Raw genomic sequence first — 24,009 nt, forward strand, 5'->3', positions numbered from 1 at the left:
AACTGACCAAATCATAATATTTACATCAAGACATTCCATTTCTTAGCCATTGTCTCTTCTCACATATCTTATAAAATCTAAGAATCCAGCACAGTTACACAGATGAGGTAGGAGTGGACGTATCTGTGAGGCAGAGACCATTTCAGAGGCAAGAGTGGGCCACGGGGATTTAAACTCTTGCTTTGCTGCTATAATTCAGACTTAGTTTGACTTCATTGCAGCCTTTGCTCCTTTAATCTGATGAGCATGAGAGACCAAAAGAATAGAACTATTTCACTACAGTGAGTTTGGTTTATTAAAAGTAGGCATTTTGACATATTAGAGTAGCGCTAGTATATCGTGGCATGCTTCCTTCCCTTGAAATGACGATCCGACTGATAGGTTAAACAAATAGCACGATGCATAGCAGATATCAGTGAGTGTCCATTGTTAATGTTGACTTTGATGATAAAAATAATAGTAGCTTACATTACTGCATACTTATATTGTTCCAGTCTTATTTTACTAAGTACTTTAAATCAACCCTAGGATGTAAATACTATTATTACCCATTTTACAGATAATGAAACTGAGATACAGAGAGGTTAAGTAACTTGTCCAGCTAATAAGGGACAAAGCTGGGATTCAAATCCAGGTTGTTCAGTGCCCAGCCTCTCAATCACTATTGGATCATGACTGCATTCATTTATAGGCAGATACATTCATCACTCATTCGTCCATCCAGCAACTATACATTAAATGGCTCCTATATCCCATATAACTATCCAGGCTTTGTAGATAGAGAAAAAAATAAGGCTAGAACTCAGCCCTTAAAGTAGCATCTAGTGAACATTTTCTCCTTAGACAGACTTATCCTCAGGGTAACCCACTCAAAGTTCTGAGTTTATCCTGCCCCTAAGGCCCCAGCCAACTCACTCAGACCTAAAATATTTCCTGGGGCCCAGATACCTCTGGGGGCCCTCAGGTCCACAACAGACTCAGAAGGAGGAGCCAGTTGGCTACGTCCAGTCCTGGATTAAGCAGAGAGAGAAACCTTCACCCTGCCACTGGGCCAAGGGGGGAAAGTGGGGAAGGTGTGAGTCAGGCATGTCCTTGTACCTATCCCTACTCGTCCCAATCCCTTCTCCCTGAGGGGTATGTGGCATTATTTCATATTTGCAAATGAGAAAACAAGCTCATTGAGGTTAAGTGATTTTTTTGAAGGTCACCCAAATAGTTAAGTGGTAAAAATAGTATTTGAATGTAAGAATGTTTGACTATAGGATGATGCTCTTTCCACTCTACCAGATGCCTCGCACCTTTTGGGATCAGGCAGTGGTGTGCTGCAGTTGGCTCGCACCACCTAGCAACACCTGATGATGTGCATATCTTCCTAATTCCATGTTCAGTGATATCATGTTGATAGCTTAAAATCAGCCGTGAAGGGGAGTATTTATACCACAGAAATTGGCAGATGCTACAAATCAGGGCTCTTTTTGTCCACGGTGTTGAACATTTAGCTACACACCACACACAAATAGAAGACAGGTATGTGAACTAGGTCAGAAATGACTCTTAGCTTGTCTTCATGTCTCCACCATGAAGAGTTACATGAGGAAGAGGGCCAGCCAGGTAGTAACCAGGTGCACAGTCTAAAAGGACTCTAAGTCAAAGATCAGCAATTTTTTCTAAAGGGGGCCAGATGGTAAATATCTGAGGTTTTGCTGGTCACAGATTTTCTTTACTTTTACAAACCTTTAAAAAGGTAAAAGCCATTCTTAGCTCACAGGTAGTATAAAAATAGGCTGTGGGCTGGGAGTGGCTGGCAGCCATTAGCTTGCTGACCCCTGCTATAAACTAGCACTAGCTGTGTAGAAGGGCCAAACCAGCCCAGTTAACCCAACTGCTCTTAAAGAACGTGCTCTTTGTGACTGGAAGGAGTACCTTCATCAACTGCTTAGCGTATAAAGCACTGAAACACTCCTGTCTACCCCTAAAGGGCATAACCACAGGACCATGGCCTGAAACCAAACTGCCTTCCACGCAGGGAAGGTCCTTTTAATCACAACTTTCATTTGGCTTAGCAGGATGCGCAGCTTTGGGTCAGTGCCATATTGCTCAGGACAATAGGGGCTGGTGCTGAGCTTTCTCTGCTTTACCAGCATGCAGGCTTCTCAATGCATGCTGACCAAACACTTAAAAGGTGCCACATGATCACGTCCTTGCCCAGGTCCCACCCTGCAGGAAGGACTCATAATACCTCTGAGATCCAGATAATTAACACAGAGATAAGTAAAGGATACAAGAAACATACCAACCTATATTCCAGAGCATTTTCATTTCATCCTCATCACACTGCCTGATTCCTGGGGTAACTAACACATAGGAAATGAAGTGCCCTGTTGAGAACCAGGGCGCCTTTCTTTTTTTTCTTTTTTCTTTTTAAAAAATTTTTTTTTAAATATATCTTTATTGATCTCAGAGAGAAGAAAGGAGAGGGAGAGAGAGAGAGAGAAACATCAATGATGAGAGAGTCATTGATCGGCTGCCTCCTGCACGCCCCCGACTGGGGATCGAGCCCGCAACCCGGGCATGTGCCCTGACCGGGAACCGAACCCCGATCGCCTGGATCCTAGGTCGATGCTCGACCACTGAGCCACGCCCGGCCGGGCTTTAGGACGCCTTTCTGATGGGGTGCAATAGAGGGGAGACAGAGAGCGGTTCCCAGGGCAGGTGGGGTGCAGAGAAGCCGCCTGGGGACCGGGCCTCACCGAGGCTGCTCTTCCCGGTCTAAGAGCCTGACTGAGTTTGCACAAGGACTGTGAGTCACCGTCTTGGGAGCGGTTCCCTCTGCTCCCAGCAGCACTCTGTGGCGAGGGCCCAGCCAGGGGAGAGGTTCAGATGAGACCCCACGAGGGGTGTGGACAGGGCCAGTGGGCACGGATGAGCTGTCTGACCTCGGGGAGTACAGTGGGGAGGGCATGGTTTAGGGTGTGATTCCTAAATGGGGCCTATTGCTGGACACCAGGACAGACCCCTGGGCCTCAGCCAGGAAAGTTCCTGTCTTATTTGGTTGGTCAGAAGTCAGGCAGCAGCCCCCGTTTTCTGAGAGCTCCGCAGGCTGTGTGCCCTGGCTCGGCCCGCAGTCGATTATCAAGAGCTTGGGAGATGCTTGGTAGTTCTCAAGGAAAAACAGTTAAACATTTTATTTACTTATAGTTCATAAATTTAAAATGAAATACACTCCTTCTCACCCCTCTTTAGGCTATTTTGAGGTGGATTTCTATCTCCTGTAAAAAAAAGAAAAAGAAGAAAAAAAAGTATTTTTCTAACACGAAAAACTAAAACCACAAAAGATTTTTTATAATTGTCAGGTAAAATTATGATTGTCTCAAAATGCCTATATTTTTAATAAAAACCACTTTCTCAAAGGTGGTGCATGAATCAGGTCTGTTCGGTGAGCTAATCTTGACTAGTACTCAGTTAACATGGAACAGTTCGTCTTTGTGGACATATTACTATGTCATACAGGCTTGTTTACATGGGTTAAATTTACCTTTTAATGGTTGCTGTTATGTGATTTTTATATCCTTACCACAAAATAAATAAATCAAAAGCTCAAGAGTAGATTATTGAAGAGTAGTGATATAATTAGTTACATAAACACTTCAATGCAAAATAATTTTTAAACATAAAGAGCTTCTTTTCAAATATCTGTGAATGTGGTGATTTTATACCAGTAAGTGAAAAAGAAAATATAAAACAGAAGTACAACACTGAATCTCAAGTCATTAAATTTTATGGGTCAGCAATCTATTTGCCTCTTTATGAGACTTAAAGATGTCTGCAGGAGAAGAAAAATATTTTATGTCTACATTCTTTCCTTCACTTGCGGCAATAGAATCTTGGCCACAGAAGTGAGTGTATGGTCTCTCTCGATAATCAAATCATCTACCTTCCTGGCCACTGTCATTGGTTCCAACATGGACACGTGTCCCAAACTGAGACAATGGGAGACTCTTCTATGCCTTTTATCTACCTATAGGCACTGGAAGAGGGTTCTGTTCCTCTGGGATCAAAAGTCACAAGGATCACGCAATCCTTCAGGGGCCACATGTAAAGAACCTGCCTGAAAATGAAACAAACAGGAAAGCATAGAACCGAGAGGTGGCAAGGGAGGGACAGAGGCCTAGCAATGTACTCGAAGCATCTCAGTGAGATATCCCTCACCTTCTTCCCCTCTCTGCAATTTCACTTATGAGTCAATATGTTCCTTTCCACCCCTCCTAAGGCTAGTTGAGGTGAATTTCTATCACCCGTATAAAAGTCTATCTAACAAAGAGGCTTTCTATAATTGTCAGACAAGCACAGTAACCATTCTGCTAAAGTAATCTGCTTTTCTCCAGGGCAAGAAAAAATAGTGTCTTCCAGTACAAACTTGATGAATTCTTTTTTTTTTTTTTTAAATATACCTTTATTGATTTCAGAGAGGAAAGGAGAGGGAGAGAGAGAGAGACAGAAACATCAATGATGAGAGAGTCATTGATCGAGCCTGCATTCCGGGCATGTGCCCTGACAGGGAATCGAACCCTGATCACCTGGATCTTAGGTCCACACTCAACCACTGAGCCACACCCGGCTGGGCCAAACTTGATGAATTCTATTAATAAAGTCAAAGGAAAGACCAGGATTTCCACGGTATCACTCAGCATTGAACTCTTCATAATAAAATGTTACAAGTCAACCACTGATGAGAAGATTATAAAGCCAATAAGCCAACCACCATATTTAGTGATAAATATGGTTAATGCCAAATGAGGAAGAACTGTTGACAAAACTCCTTAATCAAATGATACTGCTGTATAAACACAATGTCAGTAACGTACCCTGTGAATTGAAAGGTGGGTCCTAGAACACCTTTTGCTTTATAGTAGGTTGAAGTGTGTGCAGAGTATGAATAAGTTCTTGGCTTCTGTGCGGCATTTATAAGAGATTGAAGCTCGTGATTTAAAAGCTTCTGGTTGTCACTGAAAGCTCGTGCTGCAGAGGAAGACTGTTCCTGTAAGCTACTCAACGAGCTATGGTGTAGAAAGGAAAAAAGCACTGGGCCCCTCCTACTCAGGCAGCAGCTATCTGTGCAGCACACTTATACCTGAGGCCAGCCCACGCGCTGCTTTATTAACAGAGAACAAAACAGTTGGTTTTTTAACAATGAGTCATTCTGGAAGGAAATAAAGAATTCAGGTCTTGAACTGAGACTTTCATTTCAGCACGCTGGGCAAAGAAATGCATGCTCTTGATTTCTACATTGAAGTTTATTTGCTATGAAGGAAAAAAACATGCCTCAGTGATTGTGTAGGGGGGTGTGTGTGTGTATGTTATGAAACACACATAAACTTACTATTTTAACCATTTTCAATGTACAGTTCAGTAGCACTAAGATATTCACATTGGTGTGCAACATGTCTCTAGAACTTTCATATTGCAACACTAAAACTCTAAACCCTCTAACCACTCCCCAGCCCTTCATAACCACCTTTCAGTTTTGTTTCTATGATCTTGACTACTTTAGATTCTTCATCTGAGGGGAATCATATAACATTTGTCCTTTTGTTACTGGCTTATTTCTCTTAGCATAATGTCCTCAAGTTTCATTTACGTTGTAGCATGTGACAGGATTTCCTGCTTTTTAAAAGACTGCATTGTACTTCATTGCATGCATACACCGCATTTTCTTTTGTCATTCATTGTCAATGGACGTTTGGGTTGTTTCCATATTTTGATTATTGTCACTAATGCAACAAGGAACAAGGAAGGTCACTGGAGACTTTGATATTTTGATTTCATTTCTTCTGAATATATACCCCGTGCAGGATTGTTGGATCATATGGTAGTTTTATTTTTAGTTTTTTTTGAGGAACCTCCATACTGTTTTCCATAATAGCTGCACATTTTACATTCCAACCAACAGTGCGCCAGAGTTTCAACTTCGCATCTTCACCAACACTTGTTATTTTCTGTTCTTTCGACAGCTGTCATCCTGAAGGGTGTAGGTGACATCTCATTGTGGTTTTGATTTGCATTTCCTTAATGATTAGTGATGCTGAGCATCTTTTAATATGCCTGGTGGCCACTTGTACATCTTCTTTGGAGAAGTGTCTATTCAACTCCTGTGCCTATTTTTTAATCAAGTTATTTGTTTTGTGGTTGCTGTCGAGTTGTAGGGGTCCCTTATGTATTCTGGATATTAACCTCATCACATATATGATTTGCAATTATTTTCTCCCAATCTGCAAGTCACCTTTTCACTCTATTGATGGTTTTCTTTGACATACAAAAGTTTTATGTTTGGTATAGTCCCATTTGTCTATTTTTTATTCTGTTGCTTGTGCTTTTAGTGTGATATCAAAGAAATCATTGCCAAGTCTAATGTTCTGAAGATTTTCCCTTATGTTTTCTTCTAGGAGCTCAATAATTTTAGGTCTTATGTTTAAGTTTTTAATTTCTCTTGAGCTAATTTTTGTATACGGTATTAGGTAAATGTCCAACTTCATTCTTTTGCATGTAAATATCCAGTTTTTCCAGTACCATTTGTTGAAGAGACTGTCTTTTCTCCATTGTGTAGGCTTGGCACCCTTGTTGAAAATCACTTGGCCATATGTGCAAGGAGTTATTTTGGGGTTCTCTATCCTGTCCCATTAGTCTCTATATCTACCTTTATGCCAGTGCCACAACACCTCCATTACTGTTGCTTTGTATATTATTATGAAATCAAGCAGTCTGAATTCTCCAACTTTGTTCTTTTTCAAGGTTGTTTTAGCTATTCAGGCTCCCTTGAGATTCCATATGAATTTGGGGATTTTTTTTTTCTATTTCTGCAAAAAAATGCCATTGGAATTTTGATAAGGATTGTATTGGGTCTGCATCAATTGAGATGACCATGGGGTTTTGTCATTCATTTTGTCAGTGTGGACATGGCACTGATTTATTTTTGTGTTTTGGACTAGCCTCGTTTCCAGATATAAACCCCACTTGATCAGAGGTGTGATCCTTTGAATATGCTGTTGAATTTGACTTGCTAGTATTTTGTTTAGAGTTTTGCATCAATATTCATCAGAGATATTGATTTGTAGTGTTCTTGTTGCATCTTTGGTATCGGTAATGCTGGCCTCACAGCACGAGTTTTGGAAGCACTTATTCCCTTCTGCTCATTTTTCTTTACTCTTTGGTAGAATTCTACAGTGAAGCCACCTGGTCCTGGGCTTTTCTTTGTTGGAAAGTTTCTGATTACTGCTTTCATGTTCTCACTGTATTCAGTGTAGTCGTAGGTCTATTCAGATTTAGTATTTCTTCATGATCCTGTCTTGGTAGGATGTATGCTTCTTGGAATTTACCCATTTCTCCTAGGTTGTCCAGCCTGTTGATATATAATTGCTCATAGCAGTCTCTAAACATCCTTTTTATTTCTGTAAAATTAGTTGTAATGTCTCCTCTTTCCTTTCTAATGTTATCTGTTTGATTCTCTCTCATTTCCCTAAGTAGTCTAGCTTAGGGTTTGTCAATTTTTGTGGTCCTGACCAAAAAAAACAGCTATTGGTTTTGTTGACTTTTTTCCCAATTGTTTTTCTTTTCTTTATTACCTTTACCTTTGCTCTAACCTTTATGCTTCCTTGTCCTTGGGCTTAGTTTGTTTTTCTTACTTTGGGTAAGTTTTCCTTTCTTTGGGTTTAGTTTGCTTTGCTTTTCCTAGTTCCTTTGGGTGTGAAGTTAGGAAATTAATTTGACATCTTTTTTCTTTTTTAGTGTAAGCATTTATCACTATAAATTTCCCTCTTAGTATTGCTTTTACTGCATCCAATAAACTTTGATATGTTGTGGTTTTATCCTAATTTGTCTCCAAATATTTTCTAAATCCCCCTGTGATTTCTTCCAGTTGATTATTTAAGAGTCTATTATTTAATTTCCACATATTTGTGAATTTTCCAGTTTTCTGTTTGGTATTGATTTCTAGTTCCATTCCATTATGTATACATGGCATTTTTGAAAAGGCTTGATAATACCAGTCAAATACATTTCTACAATTTCAAATGGCTTGCTCAAGTCTTATATATTGACAATACAGTCAATATCTGCAATGACCTGGGACTATCACTTCAAGGCCAAAATTTTATGAAATATATAGATACCAGGATGTCTTTAAAAGATTAAAACAGAAGTAAATGGCTTAAAAGTCAAGAGTCTGACACTTAGCTACATTTCATGATTTTTTTACTCTCTATAAAAATTTATAAAATATTATTGTTGAAAATGCATCCAAACAATACAACAAAACATTAAAAATACTCTCCAGAGACCAATGGAAGCAATATTGTGCTGTTAGTAGAGTGCCACTAGCCACATGTGGCTATTGAACACTTGAAATATAGTTGGTGCAACCAAGGAACTGATTTTTAATGTAATGTAGTTTAAACAGCCACATGTGACTAAAGGCTATCATATTGTACAGTGAAGCTTGAGAACAAGAGAAGTAATAGGCCCTCATCATTCTATGCTGATTGATCACATTTAAGTTAAGGCTTTCAATTTGCTCCAGTGAGAGATGGGCTAGAAGGCATGTTGTAGAGACATATAGACAAACTTACGTGCATTTGGAGAAGAGCAATAGTAAGAAAACTAGAAAGTTTATGATATTAGAACTAAGTTAAAGAAATTGGAGGTGGCTTTGGTGGGGAAATGGTAACTCATGTAAGCACTTAGGAGTGCAATGGTTGGATAAAGATTTACTTTGAAAGTTCCCTATAGGAAGAATTAGAACCAATGAGTAGCTCCATACAAGGAAGGAATTTCTACTGTGCATTTCTTAAATTTCTCTGGATTTCCCTTCCTTAGAGAGCGCAGTCCTAAGCTACACGACCTGGCCTTTGTTATAACTTCACTTTCTTTCACTGAGAAACATTCCAAACAAGGGAATCATCCTTGAGTAACAATATTTCCACCCCTGAGACCGCAAGTGTATTAATGGAAAGGGTGGATACTTTTATTCTGATAGGAAGATTCAGAGACAAAGCTTATAAAATAATTTGAGGTCCTGTGGATGAGATCTCATCCCATATTTTAGGTTCAGTAAGAACCAGGGTTTCAGAGTCTGTATATTGACATAATACTTAATTGGTTTCTCTCAACGAGCCTGTGAGTTTCGGACTATTATCCTTGATTCGCACTGGAACCGTGAGAATAAATTCCAAATAATTTTCTTAAGCAAGAAGTCTACTATTATGATTCCATTTAGTTTTCTCCTACAGATCACATTTTCTCTAAACTTGAATCATTTAGTCTACTTTCTGGACTGTACATTTCTTTAAATTATGAATAAAGATGTTTTGCTCTTCTGTCATCATACTCAGCCCTGGAGACATTCCTTTAAACTTGGTTTCCTCCTCACTGCAGCGCTATTCACAACAGTCAAAAGATGAAAACGACACAAGTGTCCATCAACAGATAAACGGATAAACAAAATGTGGCAGATGCATACGATAGAATAATATTCAGTCTTAAAAGGAAGGAAATTCTGAGACTTGCTAAAGCATGAATGCACCTTGAAGGTATTATTCTAAGTGAAATAAGCCAATACAAAGAACAAATACTGTATAATCCCACTAGTCTGAACTCCCTACAATAGTCTAATTCACAGAGACAGTGAGAAGGGTGGTTGCCAGGGGCTGAGAAATATGGAGCAGAGGGAGTTGCTGTTCAGTGGGTGCAGAGCTTTTGTTGAGGGTGATGGAAAATTCTGAGGATAGATGGTGGTGATGGTTATACAACACTGTGAATGTACATAATGCCACTGAATTATACATTTAACATGGCTTAAATGGCAATTTTATGTTATGTATATTTGACTAGAATAAAAAATGATTTAACGTTATTTCCTCCTCCCTCGGATTGCATTGAACCTCCCTTGCAGTATAAGTGAGGTCATCTATAGAGAGTGGCCAGTGCTGCTTTTTTGTATTTTTCCTCTAACAAATATAGAAACATGTTCATCTGATTTCCAATCACATCATCAGGTGGATGGGTATTATTCGTGCCATACGTGATAGTCATGTCCCAGGCATCAATAATACCTGCGCTGAGATCCACAAAAATACCCCTCATGATAAGATCCTGAATATAACCATGAAAGTCACTACACAGCTCTGCATTTAGACACAGCTCCCTGGTGTTTGCAGTTCTAAGAACCACCTTGGTCTCTGGGCTTTGCAAGAACAGACATTCAATGGCCTTTTGGACATTGATGGCCCTACAGATGAAAATACTGATGGGAAAGGGTCCGAGGTGCCAGCCAAGGGTAATGACAATAGCTGTGTGACTGTCTCCTGCTACCCGGTCAATTCCTCATGGGATACATTTTCAGCTTTCACAGAGAATAGGTTTGTGGGAATATATGATGACCATGCTTTTTCCACTGAATCAAAATCTTTCAGCATCCAGAGCATATGGTTTAAAGATCCCAGTTCCACGATGGTCAAAATATTTTAAGGCTAGTGGAAAGAAAATTGATCAATCCTTTAACAAAAGGAAAATAATGATGAAATTTTATTTTTTAAGAAAATATGTTTTTGCTGATTTTAGAGAGAGAGGAAGGGAGTGGGATAGAGAGAAACATCGATGAGAAAGGAACATCGATGGGCTGCCTTCTGCACGCCTCCTACTGGGGATCGAGCCCAAAAGCCCCGCATGTGCCCTGACCCAGCATTGAACCCGTGACCTCTTCATGGGCCGATGCAAGGATGAAATTTAAAAATGCACACAACATGTATAAAACTTTATCCAAGAATTCTAGCTGTAATAATGCTGCCTATGGGAGCTGGTGAACTTTACCAGATACATGAAAATCTCAACAAAACTTTAAACTCTGTAAGAGTGTAAGATGAAGAAGAAAAATGTTAATATTTGTGAATAAAAAATAAAATTTACCTTTTTATTATAAGCCCAAATCCAAATGTTTGGCAAACTTAAAAATGATAAAACAAACATCGGAAAAGGAAAGTGAAGAATTCTAATTATTGCAAAAATAACCTCAAAGTTCAACTATAAGAAATAATATTCAAAATAAAGTAACATACATACTTTTCAGAACTTTACGTAAGCAGGTCATCCACTGCCGCAGTGCTGGATCTCCCGTGAGTAAGGGAGTTTTCTCTTCAAGCGGTCGTTTATATTTTTTGTTTCATTTAACTCGATCTGTTTGCAAAATGCTGTAATCCACCTTTTTCGGAGCGTGACCCCTGGGGAAAGGTGTCTTCATCCCAACCTTGCATTTCTTTCCTCTGCTCCAGCTCTGGCAATAAAAATTCCCACAGCAAGTAATTTTTATTACCACAAATGATTTAGGAAAGGCCTTTCTCATTTTCTCCCTCCGTTTCCCCCTCCCTATTTCTGCCCTCCTCTCTTCCACAAATATTGGTTTGACAAGACCATGCTGAAGGGGCCCAGCGTGCTCCCCGAGTGGGTTTCCTGGCGCGGGGCTGGGCTTTCCTCCTGCGCTTTGGCAGCGCTGCCCGCTGGGCCCGGGCCCGGGCAGAGCCAGGTGGCCGAGCCAGGACAGTGCCCCGGACGGCAGCCTCGGTGTCCCCCTGAGGCACCGAGGGCAGGGCCTTGCTCAGCTGGACTCCCTCCTCCCCAGACCGCGTAGCCATGGAAACACTTGAGCACATTTATGACCCGAGCAGCACGTATACTTCACTTTGTGTGCTCCAGAACCGTGCTCTCAGCCCTCGAGGGTGTCGCTGCTGTCCCCAGAGCTGAGCATAAGTGTGGTCTGACTAGCGCAGGAAAAGGGGGGACCATTACCTCCTTATGCTGAAGACCCTGCTACAAAGCAGCCCAGCCCCCGGGGGGCCCAGTTGGTGGGAGCGTCGTCCGTACACCAGAAAGGTTGCGGGTTCGATTCCCATCAGAGCTATACCTGGGCTGTGGGTTCGATCCCAGGGCAGGGCACATACGGAGGCAACCAATCGGTTTCTCTCGCACATCGATGTCTCTCTCTCTTTCTCTCTCTCCCCCCCTCCCTCTCCTCTCTCTAAAATCACTAAATGTATCCTCGGGGGAGGATTTAAAAAGTTTAAAAAGTAGTCTAAGTTGTATTCACTGACTCATATCAAGCTTTCCCCCAAGTAAGACTCGGGCCATTTTTATGTTTGTGCCACTTTAAAGCCACACTTTCTTTGTCATCTAGGTAGATTGTTGGGATTCAGGATATAAATTTAGGAACTTAAATTGATCCATATTGGATTACACCAGGTTTATAAATGGCTCTGAACAATACCAGTCTGGCTCGATCTTCTAAGAGACCACCTAGTTTACTGGAAATTACTGTCCAGACGAGAGAGAAACCAGAGATACGAAGAGAACTCAAGGTGTCTCCAGAATCTGAGAGCCTTCTTTGGTTAAAGGTTGGGCACGGATGATGTTTGCCACGGCAGAAAAGGAAGCTGACTTGTCCACAGACAGTGAGCTTTAGAATGGGTTCAGAATTTATTTATACCTATGTTCTGCACAGGTTTTTGCAAAATTCTTTGCCTAGATTAGGTCCTCAATCCACATCTGCTGAATGCATGAAGAGTCAATGTGTGCCCTGTGGACTGTTACAACAGAAGTCTTGCTCTTCTGAAATTCGCTTAAATTTCAGTGCAGCAGAAGCATCATTTTTATGAATGAGACGGCTTTGGATTGACCGCTGGGGTTCATGTGATAAAATTGAAAAACATGCACAAAAATTGTTAGTTTATAGAATTTTGACTGAGATGGTTTGGCTGAGAAACATTAGAAACCACCAAAGGAGTGTCCTAACTCTGAGGTTCATCTGAAACATTTTCCCAGAGCACCAGCACCCAATCATTGGCTTTTCAGGAACAAATCTCAAGTTTAAATACAAATAACCTGTACATTTGGAGAGTAGGCAGCTGAAATTAAGGGTTGCCTTGTCTTTTATATCTGATTCAGGACAAAAATAGTTTAAATTGATATGAAAATAATTTCCAAGAATAAAATCTCTTCTGTAGAACCCAAAATGATTGATACTGTTTGTCCCAGGAAATGAGATCAAAACGGCTGTCACAGAAATCTCTCTTAAAGTAAGAATGTCCTTTAAGTGGATAAATTGCAAACACGACAGGCAACAGCACAATAGACTTACTATTACATTGTAAGACCTCGATGGAGATAAAGTTTTTCATCAATTCAACTCCCATGTTGGACCTTCAGAAAAATAAATTAGCCTAATATCTTCCCAAATATTAAAGTAAGAATTAATCTCTGGCTGAGATGGATTGAACCACTCTTAACACTCTCTGCAAATGGTTCTTTTCTTTATTTTGATTTATTTAAGACATTCTGGGAAAGTGAATGGGTTAGGATTCTGGAAAACTGTTCTCTTGCTAATGGCAAGAGTCCAGAGATCCAGAGAGTCACACACATTCCATGTGCAATTAATCATATATGTATATTTTTGAATGTCCTTCTAATTTTTTAACAAGCCATGCTCTGCACCTTTCCCACCCGTAGCAATCTAGACTTTCATTGACCATTTCCCAGGCCAGCCCTTCTCCACCTTGAGCACCCATCAGACTTATCCCGAGTGCTCGTTGCCACTCAGATGGCTGGGCCTCACCCCAGAGCTTCTGATTCAATAGTCCTGGGAGTCTGAAGAGAAATCTACACCCCCGTGTTCGCAGCAGCATTATTCACATCAGCCGTGTTGTGGAAATAACCTAAGTGTCCACCAATGGATGAATGCACAAAGAAAATGTGGTCTGTCTGTAAAATAAATATTACTCAGCCTTAAAAACAAAGGAAATCCTGCCATTTGTGACAACATAGGTGAGCCTGGAGGACATTATGATAGGGGCACTTATAATTTCAATAGATTGAGCACTTGAATTGATCTGAAATATAATCATATTACTTATAACTTATAAAATACATATACTTATGTGAACAGGAGTTTAAGTTTCTTTTTCCTTAAGTTTCTTTTTCTTAGGCCTTTGCACCCATACACTCCCCTTGATCCCTGACAAAGCAATTAAGGAGGTGACACAGCTGTGGACACGGTCAGGCCGGCCCAACCAGGAGTCAAGATATCATCTTATCCAGACATCGCCAGATGACCAAGAACAAAAGGGTGACGTCTGAGGACCTCCAGGACTGCACGTAGCTGCATAGCTGCATTCCCTTCCCAGCCTCAGCTTCCCCCGTTTCCCGACATAACCCTCTCCCTCAGGCCGCTCCTTAAGACAGGTTTTGAATGCTGTAAGCCCCGGTCTTCTTGGTTGGCTGGCCTTCTCGATAAACGTCTTCTATGATTCAACCCTGCCTCCGGTGAATTGGACAAAGAGATGGGCAGCCCAAACCCAACCTGGGTTTCCCAGTAACAATTATGCTGAATGAAATAAGCCAGATATAGAAAGATAAATACTGAATTATTTCATTTTTTGTTGTTGAATTTTAAAAAGTCAAGCTCACAGAAACAGAGTAAAACGGTGGTTTCCAGGGGATAGGGGTGGGGGAAATAGAGAGGTGTTGGTCAAAGGGTATAAACTGTTAGTTATAAGGTGAATAAGTTCTGGGGATCTACCATACAGCATGGTAACTACAGTTAATGATGATGTAGTCTATACTTAAAATTTGCTATCACAGTATATCTTAAAATTTGCTAACACACACGCACAAATGCTATGGGAGGTGATGGATATGTTAATCAGCTTGTTTGTGGTAATCATTTCACAACGGGTAAGTATATCAAAACATCACATTGGAACCTTAAATATGTACAATTTTTATTGTCCATCACTCCTCAGTACAGCTGGATAAAAATAGCTCTGGGACAGGGTGCAGGAATTTGGATTTCTAACATGCTCTCACGCAGCCCCCAACCCTCTCCCCTCTGGCAACCAACAGTCGGTTCTCTGTATCTGAGCCTGTTTCTGTTTTGTTTGTTTATGTTGTTCTTTAGGTCACACATATAAGTGAAATCATGATACAAAATCATCTACTGACTGATGACTTTGGATAGCTGAATGCTCACCAAGAGAAAGGAGTTGTACTTGGATATCTCAATTGACTAAACCTCCCTCACAAAATTCAACAATTCAAATATTTTTGCTTAAGTTATAAAAATTGTTATTAAAACTATTTGTGTATGGAGTAAGAAGGTGTTCTGGTTTCATTTTTTTGCATGTGTCTGTCCAATTTTCCCAACACCATTTATTGAATAGACTATCTTTACCCCGTTATATGTTTTTGCCTCCTTTGTAAAATACTAATTGAGTATAGAGGCGTGGGTTTATTTCTGGGGTCTCTATTCTGTTCCACTAATCTATATGTCTGCTTTTATGCCAGCACCATGTTGTTTTGATTACTCCAGCTTCGCTGCGTAGTTTGATATCAGGTAGCATGACTCCTCCAATTTTGTTCTTCTTTCTCAAGGTTGCTGTGGCTATTCTGGGTCTTTCGTGGCTCCGTATAAATTTTTGGATTATTTGTTCTAGTTCTGTGAAATATGCCTTTGGTATTTTGCTAGGAATTGCATTGAATCTATAGATTGCTTTGGGTAGTTTACACAACGGAATGGTACTCAGCTGTATAAAAGAAGAAAATCTTACCTTTTTCAACAGCACGGATGGACCTGGAGAGTATCATGCTAAGTAAAATAAGCCAGCCAGAGAAAGACAAGTACCATGTGATTTCACTTTTATGTGGGATTAATGAACAAAATAGACTAACAAAGTGGAGACAGACTCCCATATGGATACGGAGAACAGATTGACAACCGTCAGAGGGCAGGGGGTTGGGGTCTGGGTGAGAAGGGTGAAGGGGTTAAACAAAGAAAAAAGGAAGACTGCAGGACACAGACAATAGCAGGGCGATCGCCAGAGGGAAAGGCGGGGGGGGGGGGGGGGGGGGGGGGAAGAGGAGGGTTGGGAGAGGGCACGGGGGTAAATAATGGTGGAAGGAGACTTGACTTGGGGCGGCAAACACACAATACAATATACAGATGGCGTGCTGTGGGATTGTACACCCGAAGCCTATATACAGTAATTTTATTAACCACGGTCATCCCAATACATTCAAATACAAAAACTTGCAAATTTTACAGGTGAAAATGGAGACTTACTATTATTTTAAGTTATATTTCTTTTAATACAAGTGTGTTTCAACTTTAGTTTCCCTCAAACACTTGTTTCTTCTCCTCTGAAATTGGTCTGTTTCTTTTGTCCAATTTTAAAATTTTGATTTTAATGCTTTTTTATTTCTCAGTTAATATTGTTCTTTATATAATAAATATGATAACATTTAGTCTATCAGTTTTACACAAAATATTCTTACCAGTTTACTGCTTGACATTTTTAGAGGTATTTAACATTTAAAGCATTGAAAAATTCATTTGTTACACAATCTATATTGCTTCTAATCTTAGGCTATTCTCCACACTTTAATTTTCTAAGTATTCAACTCTATTTTTTCCATATTTTCTAATGATTGAATATTTTTACTTTTTAATTTTTTTGTTTATCTAGATTCAGCAAGTGGATAGAAAGGTTATTATGGCCAATCTAGTGAAAGGGACAAACATATAAACATATTACAAAAAGTGACTAATTTGAAAGATATATTAAATATATATCATATATTTAATGGGCACCTAAAAAAAGTTTAGCAGACTCGGCCTGGCACAGTTAAGAATGGTTTCATGAAGAAAGAATGGGAACTATTGTTTAGTGGCCACAGAGTTTTCATTTGAATGATGAAAAAGTTTAGAAATAGTGCTAATGGATGCACAACATTGTAAATGTAATTAATGCCATTTCATTATACACTTAAAATACTTAAAATGGAAAATTTTTATATTATATATATTTAATCACACTTTTTACAATTAATAATGTAATATACCAGAAACCATTGAATTATGCATGCACTTTAAATTGGTGATTGCAGGGGTATGTAAATTATGTCTCAATAAAACTGCGTTTGTTTTTATTTCACAGAGCTGATGGCATTTGATTCTCAAAAGATGAAAGAAAAATCACCAAATAGAGAAGAGAGGAAATAATTTTTAGATAAAGCTACCTTTGGCCCTGGGATTTTTATCTTTTTAGAAAAAATTTGTATCTTCACTACATCTCTGTAAACTGTGCCATAGCTTAGAACCATTAACTGTCCCTCAAGAACCGTTCTTTGAATCATGTAGGCAATTAGTGTCCAAAGTTTCCTAAAAGCCTAACCTAAATCTTTAAAGGGTTTGGAGAAGCTCTGAGGAACAACTAAGAAGGAGAATCAGCCATCCTGGTTTCCTGACGTGGGCCCTCAATTATTATAACTAAGCAATTCTGCTCCCGATTCCTTTATAATAACAAATATCCTAAAGTTCTTATGTTACAAAGATCCCAGTGATAACAAATTAAAGAAGAGTCTAGACTAACAGATGCTAAAGACGTTCTGGAAAAATATTGAAGAATTTTAACGATTCTCTTGGCATGGGACTTCCAGAGCGAAGTTTTCATCTGATTACCCAGGGCTAAAATATGTTTAATCTTGGGTTTGTTAGAATTCTTGTTTTCAGATTCATTTCTCAAGGCTCTGTCCTAAATGACTGAGGAGACACACTCTAAAATTAAGGAGTTGAGGCTCTTCTCCACTAGCCAATGGTCATGGGCCTGAAACTCTGGAATTCCAGGTCAGTATTACTCAGAGAGTAAGATTGCCAAGGACTTGGGATTGGTAGCTTAATAAGACATCAAATAGTCCTAAAAAATATTTTTCTTCCAAATCACAGATACAGTGATTACATGTTAGAGTATAAAGAGCCTGAATTTTACTCCTTGTATCACCATTTACTGCCCATGTGATTATGCATTAGACAAAGCTCATTTATTCATTGTTAGAGACATTCGTGTCCCAAGAGAATAGCAGAATAAACTGATTTAGTTTCAGATGTTCCTCTTATAAGTAGCAAATCACTGCATTTTTTATTATTCTAATCCAATGTAAGAAACTTACCTACCCCTATCATCTCCTTGGAAATTAGGCTACAAATTCTTTTTTTATTTCTAGCATACCTGGGTAATTTGCATAAGATATTGGGATAACAAGGGAGGTAGAGGCAAGGGTCCTGGAAAGGCTGAGATTGCTTGACCATATACAGATTCTACGCCTTTATCATTTTTCCAATATCCTCATTTTCACGTACATCCTGACTCTAAAAAGAGTCACCAAATTTAGGTAAGAAGGAAATAGTGAGGGCAGACCTGGGGTATAAATGCTGTTCTTTGTTTAGTTTAGCTAAAAATACAGTAAAATTGATTTTATTTAATGTACAGTTTTATGAGTTGTAATATGTTTTGACTTGTGTAAGCACCACCACAAGCAGAAAACAGCCCAACTCCATCACCACCATGAACTGGCCCTTTGTGGTTAACCCCTGGCAACCACTAACCTATTCTCCACAGCTATGGTTTTAACTGTTCCCAGAGTTGTCATATAAATGGAATCATACAGAATGTGACCTTTTGACACCAGCTTCTCTCCATCAGCATAATGCTCTTGAGATTTGTCCGTATTGTTGTATGTACCAAATAGTTTGTTCATTTTTATTGCTGAGCAATATTTCATTGTATGGATGTACCAGTTTGTTTATCAGTTCATTTACTGAAAACCGTTTGAGTTGTATCCAATTTGGAGCAATTATAAATAGAGCTGATAGATAAGCATTTTGTACAGGTGTTGTGTGAATGTAAGTTCTCCTTTTTATGGCAGGAATTCACAACCAGGGGTGATTTTGTCCTGCAGGAACCTTTGCAATGCCTGGAGAACATTTCTGACTGTCACAGCTAAAGCAGGCTGGGGGAGCTGAGGTGGTCGGAGAGCTGTGGGTGTGCTACTGGCACCTGGTGGGTAGCTGTCAAAGTGCATCATCCCACAATGCACAGGACAACCTCAACATTATTGACCAAAATGTCAATGGTGCTGCAGTTGAGAGACCCTGCTCTACAGGGAATACCTTAGGATGGAATTACTAGGATATACGGTAAGTACATGTATGCTTAACTTTATAAGAAACTGCCAAAACGCCATCCAGAGGGGGTATATTTTTTGATATTTTTCACCAGCAATGAGATTTCCAGTAGTTGCATATTTTTGCCAGCAGTTATTGCAAGGTTTCTTTTCTTGTATTTTTTGCCAGCCTAATAGATATATAGCAATAGTTTATCAGAGTTTTAATTTGTATTTCCTTAATGGCAAATAACACTGATCTTTTTCATTTGCTTATTGGCCATCCATGTATCCTCTCTGGTAAAGGATCTGTTCAAGTTTTTTGCCCAGTGCTTCATCGAATTGTTTGCTTTCTTACTGTTGAATTTACAGAGCTCTTTATATATAGGTACAAATGCTTTGTTGAATGTATGTTTTGCAAATACATTCTCCCAGCTTGTAGCTTGTCTTCTTTCTCTCAACAGTGTCTTTCATAAAAGAAAATGTTTTAATCTTGATGAAGTGGAATTTATCACTTTTTCCTTTTATGAATCATGCTTTTATTATCATAGCTAAGAACTCTGACTAACCACAAGTCATTAAGATATTCTGTTTTCTTTAAAATTTTTGTGGTTTTACATTTTATATCTATAATCCGTTTGAGTTTATTTTGCATAAAATATGAGATTTAGGTAGATATTTCTTTTATTACCTTATTGATGGTTGGTTGTTTCAACTATTTATTGTAAAACTATCATTTTTACATTGAATTGTCTTTCTATATTTGGCCAAAATCAATTATCCATATTTTGTGTGGCTAACTCCTGGACTTTCTATTCTGTTCTATTTATCTTTGTGTCTACTCCTTTATTAATTCTGTACTGTGTTGACTAGTATAGCTTTATAATACATCTTAAAATTTTGTAGTGTGACCTCCAACTTTATTATTCTTTTTAAAACTTGTTTTGCTTATTCTACATCCTTTGCTTTTCCATATAAATTTTAGAATCAGCTTATCTAAATTATCAAAATTTATGTGAGGATATTCTTTCAAATTGTGCTAAATTTATAGATTAGTTTGTAGACAACATATTAACTTTATTGAAATCTTCAACCCATGAACACATTATATCTCTCCATTTAGATAAGTCTAAAATTTATGTCATCTGCATTTTGTAGCTCTTTGACTGAAGATTCTGTTTTGTTAGAATTTTTCCTCAAGACTTCATTGTTTAATCTCTTGTAAATAACATTGTCTCAAAAACTTTTTATTTCTAATTATTTATTGATAAAAACAGGGGATGGCAGCTGAAAGCCTCTGGCCCTATTTATAAAGAAGCCTCTAGGGCCCGGCCGGGCGTGGCTCAGCGGTTGAGCCTCGATCTAGGATTCAAGCGATCGGGGTTCGATTCCCGGTCGGGGCACATGCCCGGGTTGTGGGCTCGATCAATACCTCTCTCATCATTGATGTTTCTGTCTTTCTCTCTCCCTCTCCTTTCCTCTCTCTGAAATCAATAAAGATATAAAAAAATAAAATAAATAAAATAAAATAAAATAAAATAAATCTGTCACATGTGTGTGATATTCAATGGTCAGCCTGAGACCTGGGTGTGATAGTCAGTGGTCCAGGCTGGAGTTCAATTTTCAAAGCCTTTGGTGTGCTAAACTCAGAGTTGAGCCCAGAAGTGTCTCCACCACTTTATGGAATAGCACTTTTGAGCTTTGCTTTTTCTGTGATCTTCCCAACATTTTCCCATTCTCTGGGGTCCCTACTTTTGGTCCTTCATGCAGACAAATGGGGCAGCAAAAAGGTTTCCCAACCTTAATGAGAAATCTAGCGTGCTTCCCTAGATTTCCTGTAGCACCTGAGATCAGGCAGGAGCATTTGAACAAGTTCTGACAAAGGCAACCTGAACACCACGTTGAGTTCTAAACTCTTATGAAAAGTATTGTTTGGATAAGATTCTTGTGTAATGAGATTTTAAACAAAAGTATAGTAAAGGGGGAAAATTAAACATTTTTAGGTAATTGTAAGCTCACATGTTTTTTTCTTTTACTTTTTGTTAATTAAATTGATTGGGGTGACGTTAATAGAATCATATAGGTTTCAAGTGTACATTTCTATGATACATGATCTGTATATTGCATTGTGTGCCCACGACCCAAAGCCAAGCCATCTTCCATTACTGTACATTTGGCTCCCTTTACCCTACCCTGCACCCCACCCCCTTCCCTCTGGTAACCATCTACTCTTGTCTGTGTCTATGAGTTTCACAGACAACAGTGAAATCATATGGTTCTTAGCTTTTTTCGACTGACTTATTTTGCTTAGCATAATATTCTCAAGGTCCATCCATGTTGTCACAAATGGCAGTATTTCATTTTTTCTTATGGCTGAGTAGTATTGCATTGTATATATGTATATATACATATATATACATTGTATATGCATTGTGTGTGTGTGTGTGTGTGTGTGTGTGTGTGTGTGTGTGTGTGTGCCCCTATTCGAAGGACACTTTAGTTGTCTCTATGTCTTGGCCATCGTGAATAATGCTGTAATGAACATAGGGGTGCATATATCTTTGTGAATAACTGTTTTTGAGTTTTTTGGGTAGATACCCAGAAGAGGGGTTGCTGGGTCATACGGCAGCTCTTTCCTTGAGTTTTTGAAGAACCACCATACTGTTTTCCATAGTGGCTGTACCAGTTTACATTCCCACCAGCAGTGGATGAGGGTTCCTTTTTCTCCACAACCTCTCCAACACTTGCTATTACTTGTCTTGTTGATAACAGCCATTCGAAAAGGTGTTTCATGCACCTTTCACCCAGTTTCCACAATGGTAACATCTTGCAAAATTCTTGTAAAATCTCACAACCAGCCGTATTGACACTGATACAGTCAAGATATAAAACATTTCCATTACCAACCACAGGCTCCTTTATGTTGTCTTTTTTTTTAGCCACAACTATTTCCTCCTACCCCACCCCTCTCTAACCCCTTAACCCCTGGCAACCATTTTTCTGTTTTCCATTTTTATAATTTGTAATTTCAAGAATATTATGTAATGGAATCATACAATGTATGGGCCATAAATATGAGCAAGGAAAAACAAGTGATTCTATGCCAGAACATTAAAATTAGGCATATAGAAAGGAAAGTCTCTTTATAATAGTAGTAGCAGGGCTGGGATCAGCATCCAATGCTCAATTTCACTCTTAGCCCAACTGCCTCATAATTTCAATAAACCGTTTCAGATATATATATGTCAGAGATAAAATATTAGGGATATATATATTTAATAAACATAAATATTAAACATATATATATATATATACTTCAAGTACATATATATGTTTTTACATTGGGTCTTTTTCAGACGACTCTAAGAACTTCTATTTTCCCTCATACATCTGACCCAAATCACCAGGTGCTATAACTATTCCTCTCTCTGTCATTTTCTAACCTGATGGCTTCTTACACTCACTGACTGAAGATTTTTGAAGAACTTGGCTTATAGTCTCTTCTTCATCACTAAAGTCCTGACAACCTCCAAGTAGACTTGAGTGTTCACAAAGGCAACTCCTCCAACATCTAGATCTCTTTGTCCCTTAGCCTCTTAGCTTAGAAAGCCTATAAGAGTAGTCAACTGGAAATTCAACTTCCTGTCACGCAGCCCAACCTAAGTGAGCACACACCTTTTATTTATTACTTCCTATTTGTTTCTGTTAGCTTTTTTCATATGAATTTAAATGTTTTCAAGTATCTCCCAAGGTAAAAAAGAAAATAATTTTAAGCCTCCTGTTTCCCCTTTAATTACTATCCTAACTTTCACTTATTCCCAAACCCTACCCAATAAGCTTCTCAAGAGTTCTCTTCAATCCCTGCACTCACTTTCTCTCCTACCACCCACTCCTCCAACCAGTGCTTCTCGTTGTTGTTCCCCAGGGCAATATCATTAGTAACTATTTCTTTTCTTTCTACAGCTCACCTAAGGAAATGTCACAGACTCCAATGACATGAGCTGCCACTTATATTCTGACGCTTCCTAAATCTGCTTTACTAAACCAGGTTTTCTCAGCCTCAAATCTGTATATTCAACAGTCTACTAAAGCAATATCTTCCTTTAGATGATATAAAAATAGACTGTTCATATCTAAACTTACCTTTTTTCCTCCAAAACTGTTTCTCCTACTCTGTCCTATTCTTCCCTGAATGGCGTCACCAGCCACGCAGTTGTACATACCTGGAATAATTCCTGCGTAATTCACCTCTTGTCCCCCACAGTCAACCACTATTTCTGTCAATTCCATCTCAAATTCATTCACTTTTCTCCATCCCCATTGTTAGTATCTGATTTCAGGTCACCATTACCTGTCAGATCACTGAAAGTCTTTATTTAGGTATTTAACAGGTATTTATTAAGTGCCTACTATGCACCAGACGCTGCTCTGGGCACTAGGGATAGACTAAAAAGTAAATATAGATAAAAATCCTTTCTCTTACAGAGGTCACCTTATAGTAGGTCAAGATAGACAATCATCAATGAACATAATAAATAATCAAATTATACATTATTTTAGACAGTAAAAGGTATTATTGAAAAAGAGAGTGAGGGAAATGCTGTGAGATGGGGATGAAGCTGTTTCTAGTGTTTAACGAATGTTCATGGACCCGATGATTAAGCAGCTGGGACCAGAGGCAGCGAAACCCACTAGAAGACTATTGCAACACCACAGATGAGAAACGGCGAAGGACTGGACTAAAGTAAGACAGTGAGGATGGAGGGAAAAGGAAAGATTTGAGAGCTATTTAGGAGGTAGAACTTAGGAGACGTAGCGGCTGATTGCTTGTGCAGAGAGATTGGGCTTGGTTGACTAATGGGCTGTGACAGTGCAGGAGAGGTAAGGGAAAGAGCAGGGAATTTGCTTCCAGTTGACGTTGGTTTTCTGTTCTTGCCAAGGAGGGTGGCGGGGAGATGGTAAATTCAGTGCATTTCT

General features: G+C 39.1%; 1 protein-coding gene across 1 annotated transcript; it reads right to left on the reverse strand.

Annotated features, from left to right (window-relative positions):
* Nucleotides 1-9,954: 9,954 nt before the first annotated feature.
* On the reverse strand, nucleotides 9,955-23,322 carry NXPE2 (neurexophilin and PC-esterase domain family member 2; the record flags this gene model as incomplete). Its single annotated transcript, XM_081153653.1, is given in 8 exon segments — nucleotides 9,955-10,370; nucleotides 10,373-10,426; nucleotides 10,429-10,455; nucleotides 10,458-10,520; nucleotides 11,110-11,166; nucleotides 11,169-11,269; nucleotides 11,271-11,320; nucleotides 23,176-23,322. Coding segments are annotated over 8 exon segments (915 nt in total).
* Nucleotides 23,323-24,009: the final 687 nt, after the last annotated feature.

Source organism: Miniopterus schreibersii, assembly GCF_964146895.1.
Source record: "Miniopterus schreibersii genome assembly, chromosome: 12".
Lineage (NCBI taxonomy): Eukaryota > Metazoa > Chordata > Mammalia > Chiroptera > Miniopteridae > Miniopterus > Miniopterus schreibersii.